Raw genomic sequence first — 19,546 nt, 5'->3', positions numbered from 1 at the left:
GCATCTGAAAACCAGACCCTCAGTCCTAATTTACTTACATTTACTGTATTTTAATTTTCCAAAGGACTTTCACAAGATCTTATGATAACCTCTTAGGGACATACTCAAAACCATTGCTTAGGAAGGAAAAAAAAAAAGCACATCCCATATGCCTACAGATTCCCAGGCTGCACGCTTTGTTCTGTTACTTAAACTGCTCAGATAATAGAATGGGAGGATAAAGACCAAAGTCCAGTCCTTGACAGGGAGATCGAGGTGTCATAATCAGATATGGAACGCAAGCAGGAAGAAGACGAAGCTAGTATTTTATCAACCTGACCACCTCTGTAAGAAATGTTGAGCTATTCTCATTTCCTGAGAACGTCCCAATGAGTCTGTACTGTTTTGTATTGTATTTAATTTTGTAGCAAGTACTTCATTAATATGGTTCCCTAACTAGATTCCAGTAAGAGTAAAACATACTTAAGAAAGTAGAGAGTTCTCCATAAAATTAACAGTAAGTCCTGACCAGCTTGTTGGGGCTGAGAAACCCACTCTCACCTTGAATTATGACACTATTTTAACTTTAATTACAAACGGGTAATCCTGTTTCATTTCTTATTTCATAATTTTAATGAGCCTAAAAAGTTTAGTTTTTTGTGGGGGGGTGGTGGTGAGGATTTTCTCCTGAATGCCTTCAGTCGAGGCTTCCCACCCTTTTTCACACTCTGGGACATCAACAGAATGACTGGACGTGCGCGTTTGTACGTGGCTGCAAGGAACCAGCCCAAGCACGGCTTCCCTGAGGGACAGTTACTCAGCACTCCGACTGGGAAGTGTCGTTATTCACCACCCCGCAGCTGTGCGCGCTGCTGGGAACGTGTGTCTGGGGCTGCGGGCCCACGTGGGCAGATGCCTCTAGCTGGGGCAGGCAGCACGGGCTCCGCTGGAGCACCAGGAGTCAAAGCTGGTTTTAAAAAAATTTTTCAGTGAGTTAGCGCCGTTTTCTCCACGTCTCCTAGATGTCCCAGCCTCATCTGGTCTGTAACGTGAGCCTTGTTTCAGTGGCAAGTCAGCACTGGGAGACTGTGGGTGCTATGCATATGTTTTTATTTAAGGGGATGACATGAATTAATGCCTTTAAAAATACTGCTTAGAGCCTAAGATCTTCAAGTGCACTAAAGCTTCAACACACTTGATAACGACCATCTTAGACTGCCTCGGAGCTTTCCTGAAAACATAAAATAAACATCTTCCACTGAGGTGGTTTTGTTGAATTAGTGTGAATTCAACCTATAGTGTGAAACCGGAAGTGACTCTGACAGCCAAATGAATAAGAGACTTTTTTTCTACTCAGCTCTTTGGGATTCTTCTTGGCCACGCTGATAAATGTCCAGGGAAAGTGTAAATGCATTAATATTTTTTTTTTCAAAATGCCAGTAGTGCCTCATTAACCTAAGTGGTGGCTGAAAATAAGCAGTCTCATGGAAGGTATTTTTATGGCTGTAAACCTGACACTAGCATGGCAACCTTTTCTACCTCAACCATGCCAACTCTGTTCTGAGAATACCATTAAAATTCCCTTTTGTGTAACGTGACATGTGGCCATTAGACTCGGGTGAGTTCATAAGACAGAGTAAGATTCCTAAATGGAAAACCTAAAAGAATGGAAATACCCAGGCTTCTGCTTTTAAGAGTTAAGCGTGTAATGGGTAAAACCAGCTCACATTTTAACAACAAATAAGAGCTCATTGTTTTTTTTAAGCTGAACTTTAATGAGTAAAAATAAAAATCCCTCACAAATGAAGTTTATGTAATAGCCTACAGCCGAAAATGAAATTTCAATTTTTCTTGCTCACATGATTTTTTCCCTTCTCTGTTGACTTCTTAGTTAAGCCTTTATGACAGAAAAAACAATTCGTATTTTTCCTCATGCCTCACATCTCACCCCAGTAAAAAGCAGGAGAAAAATAATACATAGATAGATGAAAACAGAATTGTATTAAATATTCACTTTTGTGTTGTGAACTTCATTCCAGGACAGTCCCAGAAAAAGACAGGCAAGTTGGTTTTCGGACTGTCTCACATTGACACTCCAGATTGTGCTGGGAATTCCTTCTGCTTTGTTAGGAATACTTAGTCTGGAACATTCCCCTACAGGTGTGCGTCGCCTCGGCTGACTCGCAGCGCATGCTGGGATCCCTCCCCAGCGCCAGCCCCAGCACCGAGCTGAGCTGTGGTTCGAGGTAGAGGTGCTGCTGTTACTTCCCAGGTGAGGAGCAGGCACTCTCCCAAGACTGGTCTCTATTGCGTGGTGACAAGTTTCACAATCGTGCTGATGATCCGAGACCCGCGGGGACAGGTACACAGATCTATGCTTGGGTTTTTTATCTTATCCTGGAGGAGCTGGTCAAGTTCACAGCGAAGTTCCTTTACTAATTCAGCCACCTAAAATGAAAGTTGCAATGTAAGCAGTGCTTGGACCAACAAGGGAGGAAAGATTATTAAAGGAAATTCTCTAGTTACGATTATCATTATTCTAGATTTCTGCTATTTTAATTCCATTGGGAAAGCAAAACTTTTTCTAAAAGTGCTTCTAAAATTTTTTGATGCAGTTATAACATTTACTGTCAGCTCTGTAATATACTAAATGGGGTCCATTATAAAAAGGCTGCTGTATCACATCTCATTTAAAGACAAGATTAAATCCGGAAATACAGCTTTTATGTAGTGTTCTCCGTATTAAAGCTTGGTGAACTTGTATAATTTGCTCTGAGAGGAGAAGCAGGAAAATAGAGAATTAAAAATGGTGGATATTAAACAAATCTCTTAAACTTTGGAATTTTTATGCTTTTGTGGGTGGGGTGGGGCTGGGAGATAGCTCCACAGTTTTTTATGGCATTTTGCTTATGCTGATGGAGTGGCACGTGGATGTCTTGCCAATGTCTGTTTGGTTCCTCCTGCACTGTTTGACAACCCTGCAGTGTGGACTCTGATCTAAATCAAACAAGCTCATGCCATGTGCCAGATTCAGGTGATCCAGGCCTCAGAGCCTATGACATTCCTTCAGCCACAGGAACTGGTTTAGAAGAGCAGGTTTGCTGGAGCTTTTAGGAAAGAAGCATTGTCTCCCTTTTTGGACAGTATGCTGCTCGGATGAGAGGCCAGGAGCTACTACAGCCGTCCTGCTACCACAAGGTCAGCCAGCCAGCCTTTCACTGTTAAGCGGCTGAATCAAACCAACCCCTCTGGCCCTCCTGACCTATACTTTCCAATATGGCAGCCACTAGTCCCAGGTGGCTGATCTCATGACCTCATGAAATGTGGCTGGTCCAAACTGAGATGTACTCTGAGTATAAAATACACACCAGATTTTGAAGACTTAGTGTAAAAAAAAATGCAAAAAAAAAACTCTCAACATGTAATCAATTAAAAAATTAAACCTTTTTAGATGTTTTAGGCTAAATATATTAAAATTAATTTGACCAATTAATTTTTTTAAATGAGGCTACTAGAACAATTAAAATTACATATGTGGAGGAGGGAGGGTATAAGCTCAGCTAAGCAGGCTTAGCATACACAAGGTCCTGGGTTCAATCCCCAGTACCTCCTGTAAAAATAAACAAACATAATTACCTCCCCCCATCAAAAAAAAAAAAAAAAAGAAAGAAAGAAAATTACATATGTGGGGGCGAGGGTATAGCTCAGTAGAGTGGGTGCTTAGCATGCATGAGGTCCTGGGTTCAACCCCCAACTCCGTTAAAAATAAACAAACCTAATTAATCTCCTCTCCCCCCAAAAAATTAAAAACAAACCTAATTACCTCCCCCTAACACAAAACATAAAAAAAATTACATATGTGGCACACATAATTCTACTGGACTGTGCTGCTCTCAGACTTTAGTTACATACACCAATAAATTCCCGTTAATGTTCTGAGATGGTATTTCTGCTTCTTGCAATAGATTTCTGACAGCTGTAAATGTTAAAATGAGTTTTTAGTTCTTAAAAATATACACCCCCCTTAAATGTTTTCTCAAGATTCCATACAGTGAATAATTGAGACCTGAGAGTAAAAAAAAATTCAGAACCATTATCTTTAATTTTTTAAATGGTAGTTGTGGAATCAGGATGATCTATTTTTGCTCATCTCTATTTTGATTTTTCTTTGAACATATATTTGTATAACAGTTAGTAAGCTCCAACACCTCACTGACAGCTTCTGCCTTAAACCTTTCCTGAACCTCACAGGACAGACTTCGTTATCTCCTACCTGATGAGAAGCAGCTGCAAAACGGATCCAACCATCATCCAAGGAGACAACGAACTCTCCCCTTTGAAGCTGCACATGCACTTGGCCTCCTCCAAACAAGACCAGTGGGTACACAGACACCACGCTGCAGTCTCGGATGAACACCCGACTCGTTTTGATCTTCTCGTGGTACACCAGGTAGGGGCTGTCAAAGTGCCTGACCTGGAACATAGGGCAGTGATGTCACTGACAACATAAGGGGAACTCTACCAGTCCCAAGGATTTAACTATCACCTGTCCAGTGACTCCCCAGATTATCTTCAGCCTGTACCTTTCCCCTGAGCTCAAGACTCATATATGCAACTGCCCACTCGGTCTCCATCTGGACATATAACAAGCCTCTCAAAATTCTTGACATTCCCCTCCTTGCAGCGTTCACTGTCTCAGTAAATGACACTCCCACTTACCCAGTTGCTCAAGCCCTGAACTTACGAACCATCCTTGACTGTTCTTTCCCTCACTCCACCTCTCTCATCACTAAGGCTTCTGCTTTCAAAAGGCACGATGAACTGACATTCTTACCACCTCTACAGCTACCGCCTTGTACAAACCACTTCACCTCGCAGAGGTCACTGCAACGGCTGCCTACGTACTTGCCCTTTCGCATCTTCGGTCTCTTCTCTACACAGTGGCCACAGTGACCTTTTAAAAACAAGTCCAGTTAGGGCTCCAAACCCTCTAGAGATTTCCCAAGGGTAAGATCTCAAATCCTGACCATGGATTACAAGGTCCTATGCAACCTTCCCCTGCCTGCTGGTCCCAACTCACCTACCACTTGCACCCCCAACCCTCCCCCTCTGTGTGTACTGGCCGCCTTCCTGCGTTTCCCGGAGCATACTCAACGTGCCCATCCCTTAGACTTCGCGCTCATCTCCTCTGCTTGGGATGTTCTCTTTAGACATCTGCATGGCTTGCCTTTCATCTCATCTAGGATCTGTTGTTTTCTCAGAGGTCTTCCCTGACCACTCTATGGAAAACAGCCCCTCTTGGGAAGGGGGAGGGATCAATTAAGAGTTTCCGTTAGGATTAACAGATCTACACCACTGTTATAAAACAGATAAACAAGGATTTACTGTATAGCACAGGGAAATACAGTCAATATCTTGTGATGACCTATAATGGAAAAGAATCTGTAGCTGTACACCTGAAACTTAACACGATACTGTAAGTCAACTATAGTTAAATAAGTTAAAAAAAAAAAAAAAGCCCCTCTCCTGTCATACTCAACCTTACTGTCTTATTTTCTTCATAAAATCTGTCATTAACCTGACATGACTTGTCTCTTGCCTGACTTCCCCACTAGAAAGTAAGCTCCCTGAGGGCAAAGAGCTCGTCTCCCCAAGCTCCGCTCTCTTCCTGGCCTTCAGCGACACCTGGCACAGAGGAGGTGCTAGCAGATACTGATGGAGGCAGGAAGGATTTGGACTCATTGCAGAAATGTCATGGAAACAAGGGAGAGGAGGTGTGGAGGTAACTCAGGCCCCTGGTTCCTAAGAGCGCATGCAGCTGAGTGGGCAGGTGACCTCCTGGTCCTCAAACTCTTCTGAGCTTAAGGAGATTTTTTTCACGCTTTGCTGACACTTTAGTCAATAGTTCCAGGGGTTGACCAGCCCTAACACTTCTAACTCTCTTCCTCCATCCTTTCCTCTTTTTCTCCTTCATCTCTCCCCAAAGCTTTACTGAGCATCTGCTTTCAGCTATGACACCTAGGCTCCATGGTAGACATCAAGAATGTAGAAATGAATAAAATTCAACTTCTGTCCTCAGGAATTTCACAACTCCAAGAATGAGACATACCATAAACTGTAAAATAATGTGGTAAGTGCAACAGTGGACAAATGCACATTGTACGGTGGGAACAGAAGTGGGAGCAACTCAGACAGAGAGGGTCACTGGGGAAGTAGTGGTTAATGGAAGCCTGAAGGATAAGTAGGTGCCTGCTGGGGAATGAGCACGCCATTCCAGGCCTAGGGGACAGTGTGTCATGTGTCACGGCATCTGAGGGCACGGTTGGTTGTCTGGTACTGCTGGAGCATAAAGAATGACAGAAGGAGGAGGTTGGGGGGAGATGTGGTCTAAGAAGGGGCTAGACGTGAAGGGTCACGTGAGAGTCTGCAGTAGCTGCCACATTCGAAGAGTTTTAAGCAAGGGCGTGATGTGATCAAATGTATGTTTTGTAGAGATGATTCTGGCAGTAGTGTAAAAGGTTGGAGAAAGAAAGCACCAGAAGTAAGATTAGTACTTCAGGTGAGAGACAGATGTTTGGGGTTTGAACTGAGGAAACAGCAGTGGGGACAAGGGGAGTAGGCACGTCTGAGAGACGTGGAAAAAGGGGGAACTGCTGGGACCTGGTGACCAACTAAACTGGTGTCAGGAGAGAAGCAGCAGGCTCTGTGTGGCTCCAGGGTTCCAATCTGGATGGTGCCATTTCACCAAGACAGAGAACACACAAAGAGTGAATTAGGAGACAGTAAGTTTGCTTTTCCAGCTTTTGAGTTTGAGGTGACTCCAGAGGGTATCCAGGTGATTTCTAGCAAGAGAGCTCAGAGCCCAGGACCAGAGAGAGAGATGTGGGGTCTGTCAGCATGGAGGCGGCAGTTAGAACACACTGTGCTCTGGTGGCTCAGGAAGACTGTACAGTGAGAAAATAAGGATGTGGACAAGGACATGGACAGAACCACTACCTTAGAGCATGGGAGGAGACTCTAGTACAGGAGACAGAGGGGGATGATCAGAGAGAAGAAAGCCATTTTGGAAGCAAAAAACCGTCAAAGAGCGTAGAGAGGTAGGGAAGCCGGCGATGTCAAATACTACATGCGTCAAGAATGATGAGAACCCAGGAATCGTTCCCTAGATTTGACAAACAGGTTATTTATGACTTTTGATGAGTTTAATGGAGGTGTGGGGGCAGAAGCCTCCCAGCAATGGGCTGAAGGAAGAGCGAGAGCAGATCAGCATGTACAGGCACCACCTTTTAGAGTGCAGACGCAACGATGGCTACATTGGGGCCTCTTAAATCGCCACTGCAAAGAAACAATTTTGTATCTGAGAGCAGACTTAGTAGTTCAGTTTCTAGCAAGTCTGTGCTTATTCAGCCTTCCCCGAGTCAGTGGTGCTGCCTGGGTCAGCGAGTGATAGAACAGGGTTTGGCTGAACTGAAGGGGCTGTTTCTCACCCCAGGACCTAAATACAGTTGACCCGTGAACAACATGGATTTGAACTGCACTTATACTGGGATTTTTTTTTCAACAGTAAATACTACAGTACTTCACGATCCGTTGTCGGCTGAATCTCTGAGTGTGGAACCTGATGTAAGTGTACCCAGCCGTCCTGACCTGGTAGTTCACTGATGAAGGGTGAATGTGTACATATCCATCGTTCTTGGTGACAAACTTCAGCTCATCTGATTTTGGTTGCATTCTGACAGCTCCGGTACTGGTCTTTTGAAACTTCCCTTCTGGGCTTTTCACCTAAACAACAAGTATTTGTAAAAACAGATGTGTGTACGTATCTCCGTTGTAGGATATCCCTTGACACAAAACCAGTCTTATTTGAATGCCTTTCCTGTTTCTTCCCTTTCTCACCTAGTTTCCTTTTGAAAGCAGATAAGTGGAATTTTTTTTTCTTTTTTTATCCAGGAAGAACTGTGGGCGTAGGTGAGTAGCTCTGGGTGACTGTACCACACACTAGCCATGTGGGGGAGAAACCATGTGGAATATTTCAGGTCTACACTGATTATCAGGTGAAGAAATCCAGCTGGCAACACTGGAATCTGCTGAAAATCCCAGTCCAGTATTTCCAAATGAATTTCTTTCAAAATAATGGAAAAAATTATATGAATTAACACTGTTTCATTTTTAATAAATGAAGTTTATGCGCACACACACATCTACATGTTTACTGTAGAAAGTAACTTTTTGGTATTGTATAACACAGGGAACAATAGTCAGTATCTTGTAATAACCTACAATGGAAAATCTGAAAAAACATAACTGTAATAAACTATATTCTGAAAAAATATAACTGATCCACTTTGCTATACACCTGAAAGTAACACAGTCTTGTAAATCAACTATACTTTGATGGAAAAAAAGGGAAAAAATACAGATCTCTTGTAATCACATGATTAAGAAATAACCAACATTAATGTCTGATAAATATTTTAGTTTTCTGTTAGACTTATATTTATATATAGAAATGGAGAAACTCAAACACAATATAAATATATATTAAAATTAATATAGGATCATTTTCTATAATCTTTTTAAACTTAGTATTTAACATTTTTCCATGCTAAATTTTTTCCTAAAACCACAATTCTCAATGGCTATATAGTACTTCATTGTAATGATATATAAATTTAACCAATAAATTCCCTATTATTGGAATTTTAGATTGTTCATTCAAGTGCTGTTTATACTTGCAAACATTCTCCTAGCTGTATCTTTATGTATATATGCATTATTTCCGAGTAATAAATCCTTAGAAGTGAAACTGCTACCTAGAAAGGGTAGATCAAGTTATACTCTTACCAACAGTGACAGTATTCATTTTGGGGGACTTATGGCAGCACCAGTATTATAATTTTTAAAGACCTGTCACACCACAACTACCCAAGTCCATACCTGACACTCAGGTTCACTTGTGTTGTTGTATAGTCTATGGGTTTGGGCAAGTGCGTGGCATGTATCCATTATTATGGTGTCATGCAGAGTATTTTTACTGCCCTAAAAATCTTATGTGTTCTGCTTATTCATCCCCCCACCCCCTAATTTTTTGTCTCCATACTTTTGCTCCAAATAGTTTTTTAAAGTAAATTTCAAATGGTTTAAAAAGCATACAAGTACTAAGGAAAAATAAGCCATAAATGAATCAGATGTCAACTGAGCACTTAACAGAAAATTAAGTGATTCAGTACTCTGACAAACTCAAATTCTAAGTTTGACAAGGACTGGATAAAACTCAGGTAGAAGTCTAACAGCACATTCAGGTAGGGTTTCCAGAAGAGGGGGGAGTCACAGGTGGTCCCATGGTAAAACGCTGACTTGTTGGATTTTGTTCTTATTTATTTCTCATCTGGAGTAGAGGGCATAAGGGAAACTGCAGTAGAATCAAGTTTCTATCTAACACAGAGGGTTAGTTATGCACAGACTGGCTGACAGAGTGACATTGGTCCACTTTAATTTCTGGAGTGTCATACGTCAGAAGGATTACAGAGGCACCTCATTTTATATAATAAATGTGTTCTTGAATGATGTGTCTAAACACACTGGAGAACTGAAGGATTGAAAATGTGTACTAAGTTTAACAGGTTGTGTGTGTGTATATATCTTTAAGATGATCAATGTGCATGTCTTAAGTTACAGCCGTTGGCTACAAGTCAAACAAGAAGTGCCAGGACCCAGGAAAAGTATTTCATTACCTGCACCACATTTGGATACAGAGCAGCACACAGCATTGCTGATATCAGCTTGGGGTTCTCAGCATTTGAGTTTGCCTATGAGGGAAATACAGCATTAATCTTATAAGTAATGTGGCTATTTGTGCCCTGGAATTTACTATTATATTTCTTTTGTTTTCTATCTTAAAAGAAAAGCATCTAACTTCTACACTTTGCTAGAAAAATTATTCCTTTCTAAGTAAAAAAAATCTACTGGACCACATTCACACAGGACCCATTCCAAGAAGCCCACAATAACTTTCTAGATCTCTGCAAAGCAGTTGCAAAGCCAGTGTTCCTAAGGATCACTGGAAAGATTCTGGTCCATGAGATGTTCACAATCTCCAGAAAGTACTAACTACACTTAGAATAGAGCAGCATCAGGTTCACCTTGAAGTGTTCGTCCTCTAGTTAAATAAAAACTATCCTTGGTTGGAAAAAGGCTGGTCTGATTTAAGACATTATTGGAAAGTCTATTCTACCTCTGATCGACTTACCAAGAACTAATGTGAAACTTAATTGTTGCTTCTGTTTTTGTTTTTTAACAGTAAAACAATTCTATTTTTATAAGCGTTAGCTGACATTTATTTGTAGAAAGAGGAAAATCAAGAATGCCGCTCACTCACTGCGTAGAGGGCTTAAGGGAAGAATGCCTACCAGTGATGCTGAGGTAATATGCATGTGATCATTAAGGAGAAGTAAGAGCTAACTACACATTCTGTACCTCTTCTCCTGTGGCATCCAAGATACCGTCTCCTCCTCCTTGGGCCCTTTTCTCAATTTCCCTTGCTCGGAGCCCCTCCTTTACAAAGCCTATATCTGACAACAGTTCAGTGAATTGTCGTTTGAGGCTGGCCATTTCCTGAAAGAAGTGGAGAAAATCTTTAAGCAGGGGCATCAATGTATCAAAAGAAAGAATGACTACAAAAACGCGTTAGTTCAGTGGCTAGTAATGAGGTGCATATGGGTTCATCAAACAGGAATGAAGATTATCTTGTCTGTTCATTTCCAAGAGGGCAGTTTTCATTTATACAAACCAGCAGAGTAAAAATAATTACATAGAAATGCACAAATCTGAAAAAACCCAAAGATCACTTAATTCTAGATTACCTTAAAAAAACATTCATTGGATTTTGGGTAGGTCTGATTTTCTCGGACATTCTTAGGACAGCCAAAAATGTAGTTGACTTTGTCTGGAACTCCAACCCAAGGTACGTGACACTGTCTAGTTCTTCCTACTTCCCTCCTGCTCAGGTCCTGTTAGTCCCTTACCTGAGCCTGGAGCGCTTCATGTTCGCTCTCAATGGATGCAGCACTTTCCCTTTCTCTTACCTGGCGTCATTTCCTAGGACTAGGGACAGTATTAAGTGGTTTAGATTTAGACACCCCTTTCTGTAGCTCAGCACAAGTGTGAGAAAGAAAGCGCAAACCTCTCTTCCAGCTTCTGTTCAAATACAGGCTGTGTATCAGACAACAGAGAAGAAGATACTGCAAGGAACTAAGCTAAGCACTGCCACCTTGTCTCTGGATGACACTGGGTATTTTCTTGGAATGTCTCAAGTACACATGGATAACATGGCAAAATGTAACTAGGAGTTAAACATATCAGAGCTCTATTTCATGACAAGGTTTTATTAAGTATCAATTAAGAAATTAATTGATTTCTTAATTGATACTTAATAAAACTAATCCTATCATTTAAGCTGGAGTTTAGTGAAAATACGTAACTGTTTGATGGACCTCACAGATCACAACAAAATCTACATATATCCTAAAGAAAAAGAATAAATATAGTTAAAAAACAAGAGAAATATCATTTTATGCTTAAAAATCTTCATGACTCAAGGAAATACTTATTACTGTACCTTACATAAAAAATACCCTTTAGACCAGTGGTTCTCAACCCTGGCTGCACATTAGAATCACTTGGTGAACCCAACAACAAGGCAAGTGAACAGATGCCCAGGCCCCACCCCTAGAGCTCCAGATGTAATTCGCCTGGGATGGAACCTGGGCATTTTTACTTAATTTTTTTAAGCTTCTTCAAGTGAATCTACTGTGTAGCCAGGACTGAAAATCACTGCTTTTGTTGTACTTAGAATAATACTAGAGACTTTGTCTCCTGACGATGTCTCACTGCAGTACACCTAACGGCAGAGGAGAATGAAGGCAGATACTGGGATGGTTCTGAGGTCTCTTACTTCATTTCAAATGACCAAATTCATCCATTGAGTGAATTTTACTGAGCATCAACTATGTGCTGAGTACTGTTCTAAGCACTGGAGATACAGTATTGAACAAAAGAGGTAAGATCTCTGCTCAGATGGAGCTTAGTGGGTGGAGAGATAAACAGATGGCAGACAGTGGTAAGTACCATGAACATTAATTTTGTGTCCTACTCCAGCATACGTTCTAATATGAAAATAAAGTCCTCCCCTCAGCCTCAAATCTCTGAATAAAATAGATGCTTTATAAAGATATGCCCTGTCATTATTCGGGCTTTTCATGCCACTCTGGAAGGAAGCCTAAAATATTGTCATGACAGAAGACAGAGCTCTGTCTATTAATACACAGAAGATAAGAAACCTTTCTCTTCCTTGTGTACTCACTATTGACATGTAGCCTCTGAAGGACAGCAGAAGAATTAGAATCCATTTGAGTATTCGTTCTTTGGTTTTGGGGAGAGGGTAGGGAGTTTGGGACAGTCATAGACCACTTTGAGAATCCAGTGAAAGCTCTGATCCCTTTCTCCAGGATAATGCACATCTGTATAAATATGACTTTACATATAATTTTGTGATTTATGGATCCAGGTTAAGGATGCTTGGTTTAATTACTAAAAAAACTGACTTCCAGTGAACAGCAATCTTCAGAGTGCCTACATTCCCCTAGCCTCCACATAAGTAAACGCAAATTCACTGAAAAGAGGCAAAACAAGTCAGTTGAAAGTTCCACACAGAAGGCCTGATGTCATAGTTCAGGAGTCTGTTGTACACAGCGGGTAAAGCCAAGCATGTTCCAAAAATAACATTTTCAATGTCAAGGCAGGACAAGCAAGATAAAATTTCAACCCCCTCCGGCATGCTACTACAATAGAAAATGAATGAAAACAAATTTCCACAACTCACCTGAAGAACTCTTCCGGACAAGAAGTTTTGTCTGCAGTAATTATAACTTGCACGCATCCCTTCTTTCGTACTTAGCTGCCATCCCTAAATTTTGGAGAAAATCAAAATGAACTTACTCTGTCTTTAGTGCCAACTCTGGTAACAACCTCAGCTATTAGGTTATATACGTACCTTATATGCTCGTAGGAGGGCCAGATAATCACTGTTTGCAAATGCAAATTCTAGCTTTTTCTGGTTAGCTTCCTCTTTTTTATCCCAGGGAGAGACCTACATGAGGAAAAGCAGGTGTGAAGGACACATATTATCTGAGGTTTCAAATGGCAGTTTCCTACTGCTGAAGCCAGGTGCCTTAGGAAGTGTTTTATGTGGAACAGGGTGCACAGTGGGTGGCTGCTTTAAAAGTAATTACGGTGATTAAGTGACAAGTGAACAGTCCTCCCTGTCCTTGTGAGTCTATCTGCCCACCCAAAATAACCTCTACTGGATCTTTTACTTCCTAGTGGCAAGAGGTCATCAAAGAGTCACTCATTTAAAAGCTACATCTAAAATCTAAGATTCTGTTACCTCTGTGGTATCTTTATTTCACAGATTCTTATTCATTTTTTATACCTGAGTCTCCCCTATTTCTATACCCATACTTCATGTTTTTTAGTTTTTAAAAATGAATGTCGACAGGTCCTCCTTTTCCCTACAAATTAGTAAAACTAGCTGAGAACTTACTTTGCACTGCCTTCTCCCACGGCAACAGACATGTACTAGAGACACCTGCAGTAGCTCCTCAGAGCAAGTCAGTCCGAGGCCCTCACTGTATCACACTGAATCATTCTAAACCACCTATGATGTGTCTCTCTAATTTTTGTATATCTGAATACCTTTATAGCCAACAACAATTTCAAGTAGAAAATAAAATTCCTTCCTTTTTAGGAAGGTCAATGGGAAAAGGATTACATCTGGGAGGTTAATATTATGTTTACAGAGCCCAGCAAAGGGCAAGTATTCAGTTTTGGCTAAGGATGAACAATTTTCTGTATTTCAGTGAAAGAAAACAGCCAGTGAGAGGTTATTTAGACGATTTGAGAAATAGGTAATGGAGGTCTTTTCACCACAATACTGACTGTCCCTGGCAAGCTACAGCACCCAGTCTGGCCCTTAGTTTTGTCATGTTGTTAAGTGAGAGGGCTGAACTGAGATCCCTCTGCAGATCTGTGAGTTTACAATTCCGTGAAGTATAACATTAAAACTGAAGAAAATCACTGCATCTATCTATTCCTCTATCTATGTGAGATAAGCCATGGGGAAAATAAAGGCAGCACAACACTCTACCCAACAACAGCTGAGTATTCCTTCTCCTCAAGTCTACGTGGAACACTCTCCAGGACAGAGCATATGCTTGGCCATAATACAAAGCTTAGTTAAGTTTTAAAGGACTGAAATAATACAAAGTATGTTCTTTGGCTAAACAGAATGAAATTAGAAATCAATAATAGAAAAAAATTAGGAAACTCATAGATACATGGACATTAAACACATACCTAATAACCAATGAGTCATAGAAGAATAAAAAGGGAAATCAGAAAATACTTGAATGAAAATGGAGACACAACATACCAAAACTTATGGGATCCTGCTAAAGCAGTCTGTAAAAGAAAATTTATAGCTGTGTGTATATGTTTATACTAAAAAAGAAGAAAAATCCCAAACCAATAATCTAAACTTCTACCTTAAGATTCTGGAAAAAGAACAACAAACTAAACCTGAAACAAACAGAAGGAAGGAAATGAAGAGCAGAAGTTAATAAAATAGGGAACAGAAAACCAGTAGGGAAAAGCAATGAAACCAAAAGCTGGTTCTCTAAAAAGATCAACAAAATTGACAAACCTTTAGCTAAACTGATCAAGAGAAAAAAAAAAGAGAGAGAGGGAACGGTCCAATTACTAGAATGGGGACATTACTACCAACCGCTCAGAAATAAAAAGGACTATAAAATACTATGAACACTGTGTGTTAATAAATTAGGTAGTTTAGATGAAATGGACAAATTCCTAGAAAAATACAATCAAAACCAACTCAAAGAAAGAAAAATACCACATATCACTCATATGTGGAATCTGAAAAAAGACATAAACTTATTTACAAAACAGAAAGAGACTCACAGATACAGAAAACAAACTTATGGTTACCAGTGGGGAAGGGGGTGGGAAGGGATAAATTGAGAGTTCAAGATTTGCAGATAGTGACTACAATACATGAAATACATAAACAAATTTCTTCTGTATAGCACAGGGGACTAAATTCAATTCTTATAGTAACCTATAAAGAAAAAGAATACGAATATATGTATGTATATGGATGACTGAAACATGTTGTACATCAGAAATAGACAACATTGTAAACTAACTAAACTTCAATTAAAAAAAAGACTCAAACAGATAAGTAGAATAGACCTATTAACAAGTGAAGAGATTGAATTAATAATAATAAAAAAAATTGCCTACAAAGAAAAGCCTAAGTGGCTTCACTGATAAATTCTACCAAACTTTTTAAGAATTAATATTAATTCCTCACAAACTCTTCAAAAAATAGAGGAAGGAATACTTCCCAAATCATTATGCAGCCAGTATTACTCTGATACAAAACCAGACAAGAACATCACAAGAAAACAAAGCTAAAGACCAGTATCTTTTATGAATATGGACATAAAAATCCTCAACACACTACCAAAAAGAACAAAGCTGGGAATTCACACTTCCTGATTTCAAAACTTTGTACAAAACTAGAGTTTTGTATTTTGAATCAAGACTGTGGAATTCGTGTAAGGACAGACTATATAACTTAATGGAACAGAATCAAGAATCTAGAAATAAACTCATGTATCTATGGTCAATTAATATTTGACAAGAATGCAAGACCATTCAATGGAGAAAGAACAGTCTTTTCAATAAATGGTGCTGGGACAACTGGAAAGTCACAGTCCAAGCAAAAGAATAAAGTTGGACTCTTACCTCACACTGTGTACAAAAACTAACTCAAACTGGACCAAAGACCATAATGTAAGCACTAAACCTATAAAACTTTTAGAAAAATACATAGTTTCATGACTGTGGATTTGGCAATGGATTCTTAATCATAACAACAAAAATTCAAGCAACAAAAAACTAAATAATCTGGAAGTTAGAAAAATAAAAGCTTTTGTATTTCAAAGAATAGATCAAGAAAGTGAAAAAGGCAACCCATAATATAGGAGAAAATATTTGCAAATCATGTATCTGGAAGAAACTTATATCCAGAATATATAAAGAACTCTTACAACTCAATAATAAAAGGACAAATAACCCAATTAAAAAATGGGCAAACTACCTGAAATAGACATTTCTTGAAAGAAGTTACACAAATGGACAATAAGCAAATGAAAAGATGTTATACATGCTGTAACTAGATGAATCTTAAAAGCATTATGCTAAGTGAAGAAGCTGATCACAAAAGACTGTATATTATACTATTTCACTAATACAAAATGTCCAGAAGAGGCAAACCGATGAAGACAGAAAGGAGACTGGTGGTTACCTAGGGCTGGAGTGGTGGGAGGACTGGCAGGAAATAGGAGTGATAGCTAAGAGGTGTTTTTATGAAGTGATAAAAATGTTCTGAAACTGACTATGGTGATGATTGCACAATACTAAAAACTAATAAAAGTGTACACTTTAAATGGATGCATTATATTTCAATAAAGTGTTACAAGAAAAAGTAGCCCAATGTATTTATTGTTTTTCGAAAATCATGCAAGGGCATTTTTTGCTTGCTTGCTTTTTCTGATTTTCCTATAATCCTATAAGGAGCAAGTAAAGCAGATATACAAAAGCATATTTATAATATTTAAATAAGCTGGATCTCTAGTTCTTCATCTTTACTTGGGGCATGGATTTCTTTGAGGATCAGATCAGTTATAGACATTATGCCCTGAAAGAGTCACATATTAACATACAAGAACATTTTTAGGGGACTCCCATAACCCTGAAGCCCCCATGGTCCCCTTAGAGACTTACGGACTCCAGTTTAGATGAATGTTGTTTACTTACGAAAGGAGACTTAAAAGCTAAACTGGCAGCAATGGTGAGAGCAGGATCCAAACAGCGGAAGATAGACCCAAACAGCATTAGTTTGCCGATTCTCACATCTACGGGCAGAGAGGCCAAGTGATACCCTAGAGGGGTCAGTTTTTCATCTGGAGTTAAGGCTCCCAAGTCTCGTAATCGTATTTTTGAGGCACGGAGAGAATCAGCGTGTGGAGGTTCAATGAGCCGAGAGAACACAGACTGGAGATTATGAGTGCTAAACATCTCTAAAATTTTAATTCTGAAAAAAGAAAACAATAATTTGTCAATTTTACTTCTGGTGACATGACACAAAAGAGTGAAAATAGTTTATAATTTTCCAGATATATGCTTTCATAAACCAAACCATGTCAGTTTAAATAAATTTTTTAAAAATCTCATGTCTTCTAGTTCTCCTGGAAATAATTGCAGAAACACTTTCTGATTGTGAAATTTACTGAGATTTGGATTACAATTCTCTCTATAAACTTCTAAAATGATTCCCTATCAGTGTGTTCAAATCATGAAATAAAATTCAAATGATCCATTCACTCTCTCTCCCACATCTGAAACTGTATAGTAATTGTTTATAAAACTAATCTGCTTTGTGTCCTGCTGTGTAACTCTCGAAAAGCTATTTTAAATTATGAGTTTAGGCAATTCTCAGAAGAGAAAAATCTAATATAAAATTTATTTCACTTATAATTCCTGTCTAATCTACGAACCTATAAACATACCACTTTACATTTTTACTAATGTAATGGAAGGCTCTCAAAATATACCTACTAGATAAAAGAAGAGCTATAACATCTTTGGATAAGTAACTTTCTTTCCTTTGGGTTGTCATTTTATGGGCATATACTCCCTCAAAGTGATGACTGGGTCAAAGGGCATGGATAGTTTTAGAGTTCTTATGTAATTCTATGCAAATTTTCAGAAAAGTTGAAACAAACGTTCCCCAGCTTCAGTAACATTGAGTTTAATTATTCACTCATTAAATCCTATTTTATGATATTTGTTCTTGTTTGTTCATCAGGTAAATAATGGTGTTTTCAAGTTTTGTTCACTTTGTTCTGCCTGATAATGAGGCTGTAGATTTTCCCCTGTGATGATTTAATATTGGTGTTACCCAAGCAGAAATTTCCTGACAAGTTAGATTACTTTCCTGACTTATAACTGTACTCCTAAACTCTATTTTAGGGCCATTCTCTGCAATGCAAGAGATCTTTCTGTGCAGAAAGTTAAAAAGAATGGTAAAGGCAACACCAAAGAGCTCTTTCTTTGCAAATGAATGAGTTCATCCAAGTCCACTCTTAGCAAAACATCTTCACTAAGGGAAAAAACAAACATGGAACTTAAGGTGAGAAACACTGGGACCTTCTGGAAGCAGAACAATGATCAAGATGTACCGTAGACAGAGCTGTTCCAACGGCACTCTTTGTATTTCTGGTAGCTGCTGTTTTAGAAGTTGGTGATTGAAGTGATGACTGGTAAATAAATGGAAGCAGACCCCAGAGGCCACACGACCTGCTCGCCCTTTTCTTTGCAGGGCATTGGCTTGAGAGACAAAAGTATCCTCTAAACTTTCCATTCCTTTGCTGGCATCGTATCTATAAGTTAAAGAAAATGTAAAAAAGAGTTAACCTTATAAGAATGTGGCCAAGCCTTTACTTAGCATGGACAGAACAGATGAACTGTCCTTTTGTGGAAGGACAGTGTACCGTGTGTTCTGGGGTAGGGGAGTCCAGGGTGGGAGCACCCAGTGCTGATTTAAATGGTATCAAATGCTACCACATACAGTTTCTTTATATAATTTTTTAAAAAATTCCTTCCCATTTTTATTTATTTTTGACAAATAAAAAGTGTATATATTTAAGGTATACAATGTGATGTTCTGATATATGTATACACTGTGAAATGATTACTAATCATTTGGTAATTAACATATCCATCACCTCCCACGATAACTCTTTTTCATGAACATATGAGAAAAAGAGAGGAAAAAATAATTACATCCAAGGTAAAACCTTAAACTTTCCACCTCTGTTTGAACATAAGATTCATGGTCCTAGCTATAGAATCACTCATATATCCACGGACAATTTTCATAAAGTATTTTTTCAAACAGTAATGCATGCAGCTTAATAGCATTAGCCATTAACAGCTGTGTTGCTTAGCCCCTTTCTTACATCACCAAAAGAGAATACCTCTTTTCTTTCATTTTCCCAGAATCGATGACATAGACAACATCATCAATGGTTATGGAAGTCTCAGCAATATTGGTGGAAATTATAATCTTAGTTACACCTACAGGCGGTTTTACAAACACAGCCTGCTGCTCTTCACTGGATAAAGATGAATGAAGTGGGTGAACAACACATCTGCAAGAAAATAGAAACACACTTAGTGTTCCAGCACAGAACACTGAAATGGGTTATTATGGGTGAATTTCTATCAAGACTAACAATATGACTCCAAGAATCAGCAGCTTCTCTACAACCTGTCCTCAAGGCCAGATCTTTCTGATCCTAACGAAGTATTTATTCAGTTCTATGAACTAAAAACTTTGCATCAACTTGGGAGAAACTGGAGTGTA

At 39.2% G+C, this 19,546-nt stretch overlaps 1 protein-coding gene and 1 long non-coding RNA gene across 5 annotated transcripts in view; one reads left to right on the top strand and one right to left on the bottom strand.

Annotated features, from left to right (window-relative positions):
- Positions 1-2,139: 2,139 nt before the first annotated feature.
- LOC105103651 (uncharacterized) lies at positions 2,140-8,431 on the top strand. Of its 2 annotated transcripts, none has more exons than XR_838519.3 (4): positions 2,140-2,251; positions 4,231-4,429; positions 7,544-7,602; positions 7,930-8,431. It is a non-coding gene; the product is annotated as an uncharacterized LOC105103651 (long non-coding RNA). The 2 variants fall into 2 exon arrangements; XR_010384219.1 differs by having other exon boundaries at positions 4,231-6,109.
- DHX57 (DExH-box helicase 57) overlaps positions 2,246-19,546 on the bottom strand; it is a 117,702-nt gene continuing 100,401 nt past the window's right edge. For all 3 annotated transcript variants that reach the window (XM_064494566.1, XM_010997262.3, XM_064494567.1), the window contains 10 exons: positions 19,158-19,331; positions 18,360-18,560; positions 16,936-17,212; positions 13,031-13,126; positions 12,860-12,943; positions 10,456-10,593; positions 9,714-9,788; positions 7,627-7,761; positions 4,253-4,453; positions 2,246-2,427 (listed from right to left, as the gene is read on the bottom strand). In XM_064494566.1, coding sequence (XP_064350636.1) covers positions 2,284-2,427; positions 4,253-4,453; positions 7,627-7,761; positions 9,714-9,788; positions 10,456-10,593; positions 12,860-12,943; positions 13,031-13,126; positions 16,936-17,212; positions 18,360-18,560; positions 19,158-19,331 — 1,525 coding nt within the window. In that variant the 3' untranslated portion in view covers positions 2,246-2,283. The remainder of the gene's footprint in view (positions 2,428-4,252; positions 4,454-7,626; positions 7,762-9,713; positions 9,789-10,455; positions 10,594-12,859; positions 12,944-13,030; positions 13,127-16,935; positions 17,213-18,359; positions 18,561-19,157; positions 19,332-19,546) is intronic.

The sequence above is a fragment of the Camelus dromedarius genome, chromosome 15, assembly GCF_036321535.1.
Source record: "Camelus dromedarius isolate mCamDro1 chromosome 15, mCamDro1.pat, whole genome shotgun sequence".
NCBI lineage: Eukaryota > Metazoa > Chordata > Mammalia > Artiodactyla > Camelidae > Camelus > Camelus dromedarius.
Note: the sequence above shows the minus strand (reverse complement) of the source record. Positions and strands in the feature narration are given on the sequence as shown.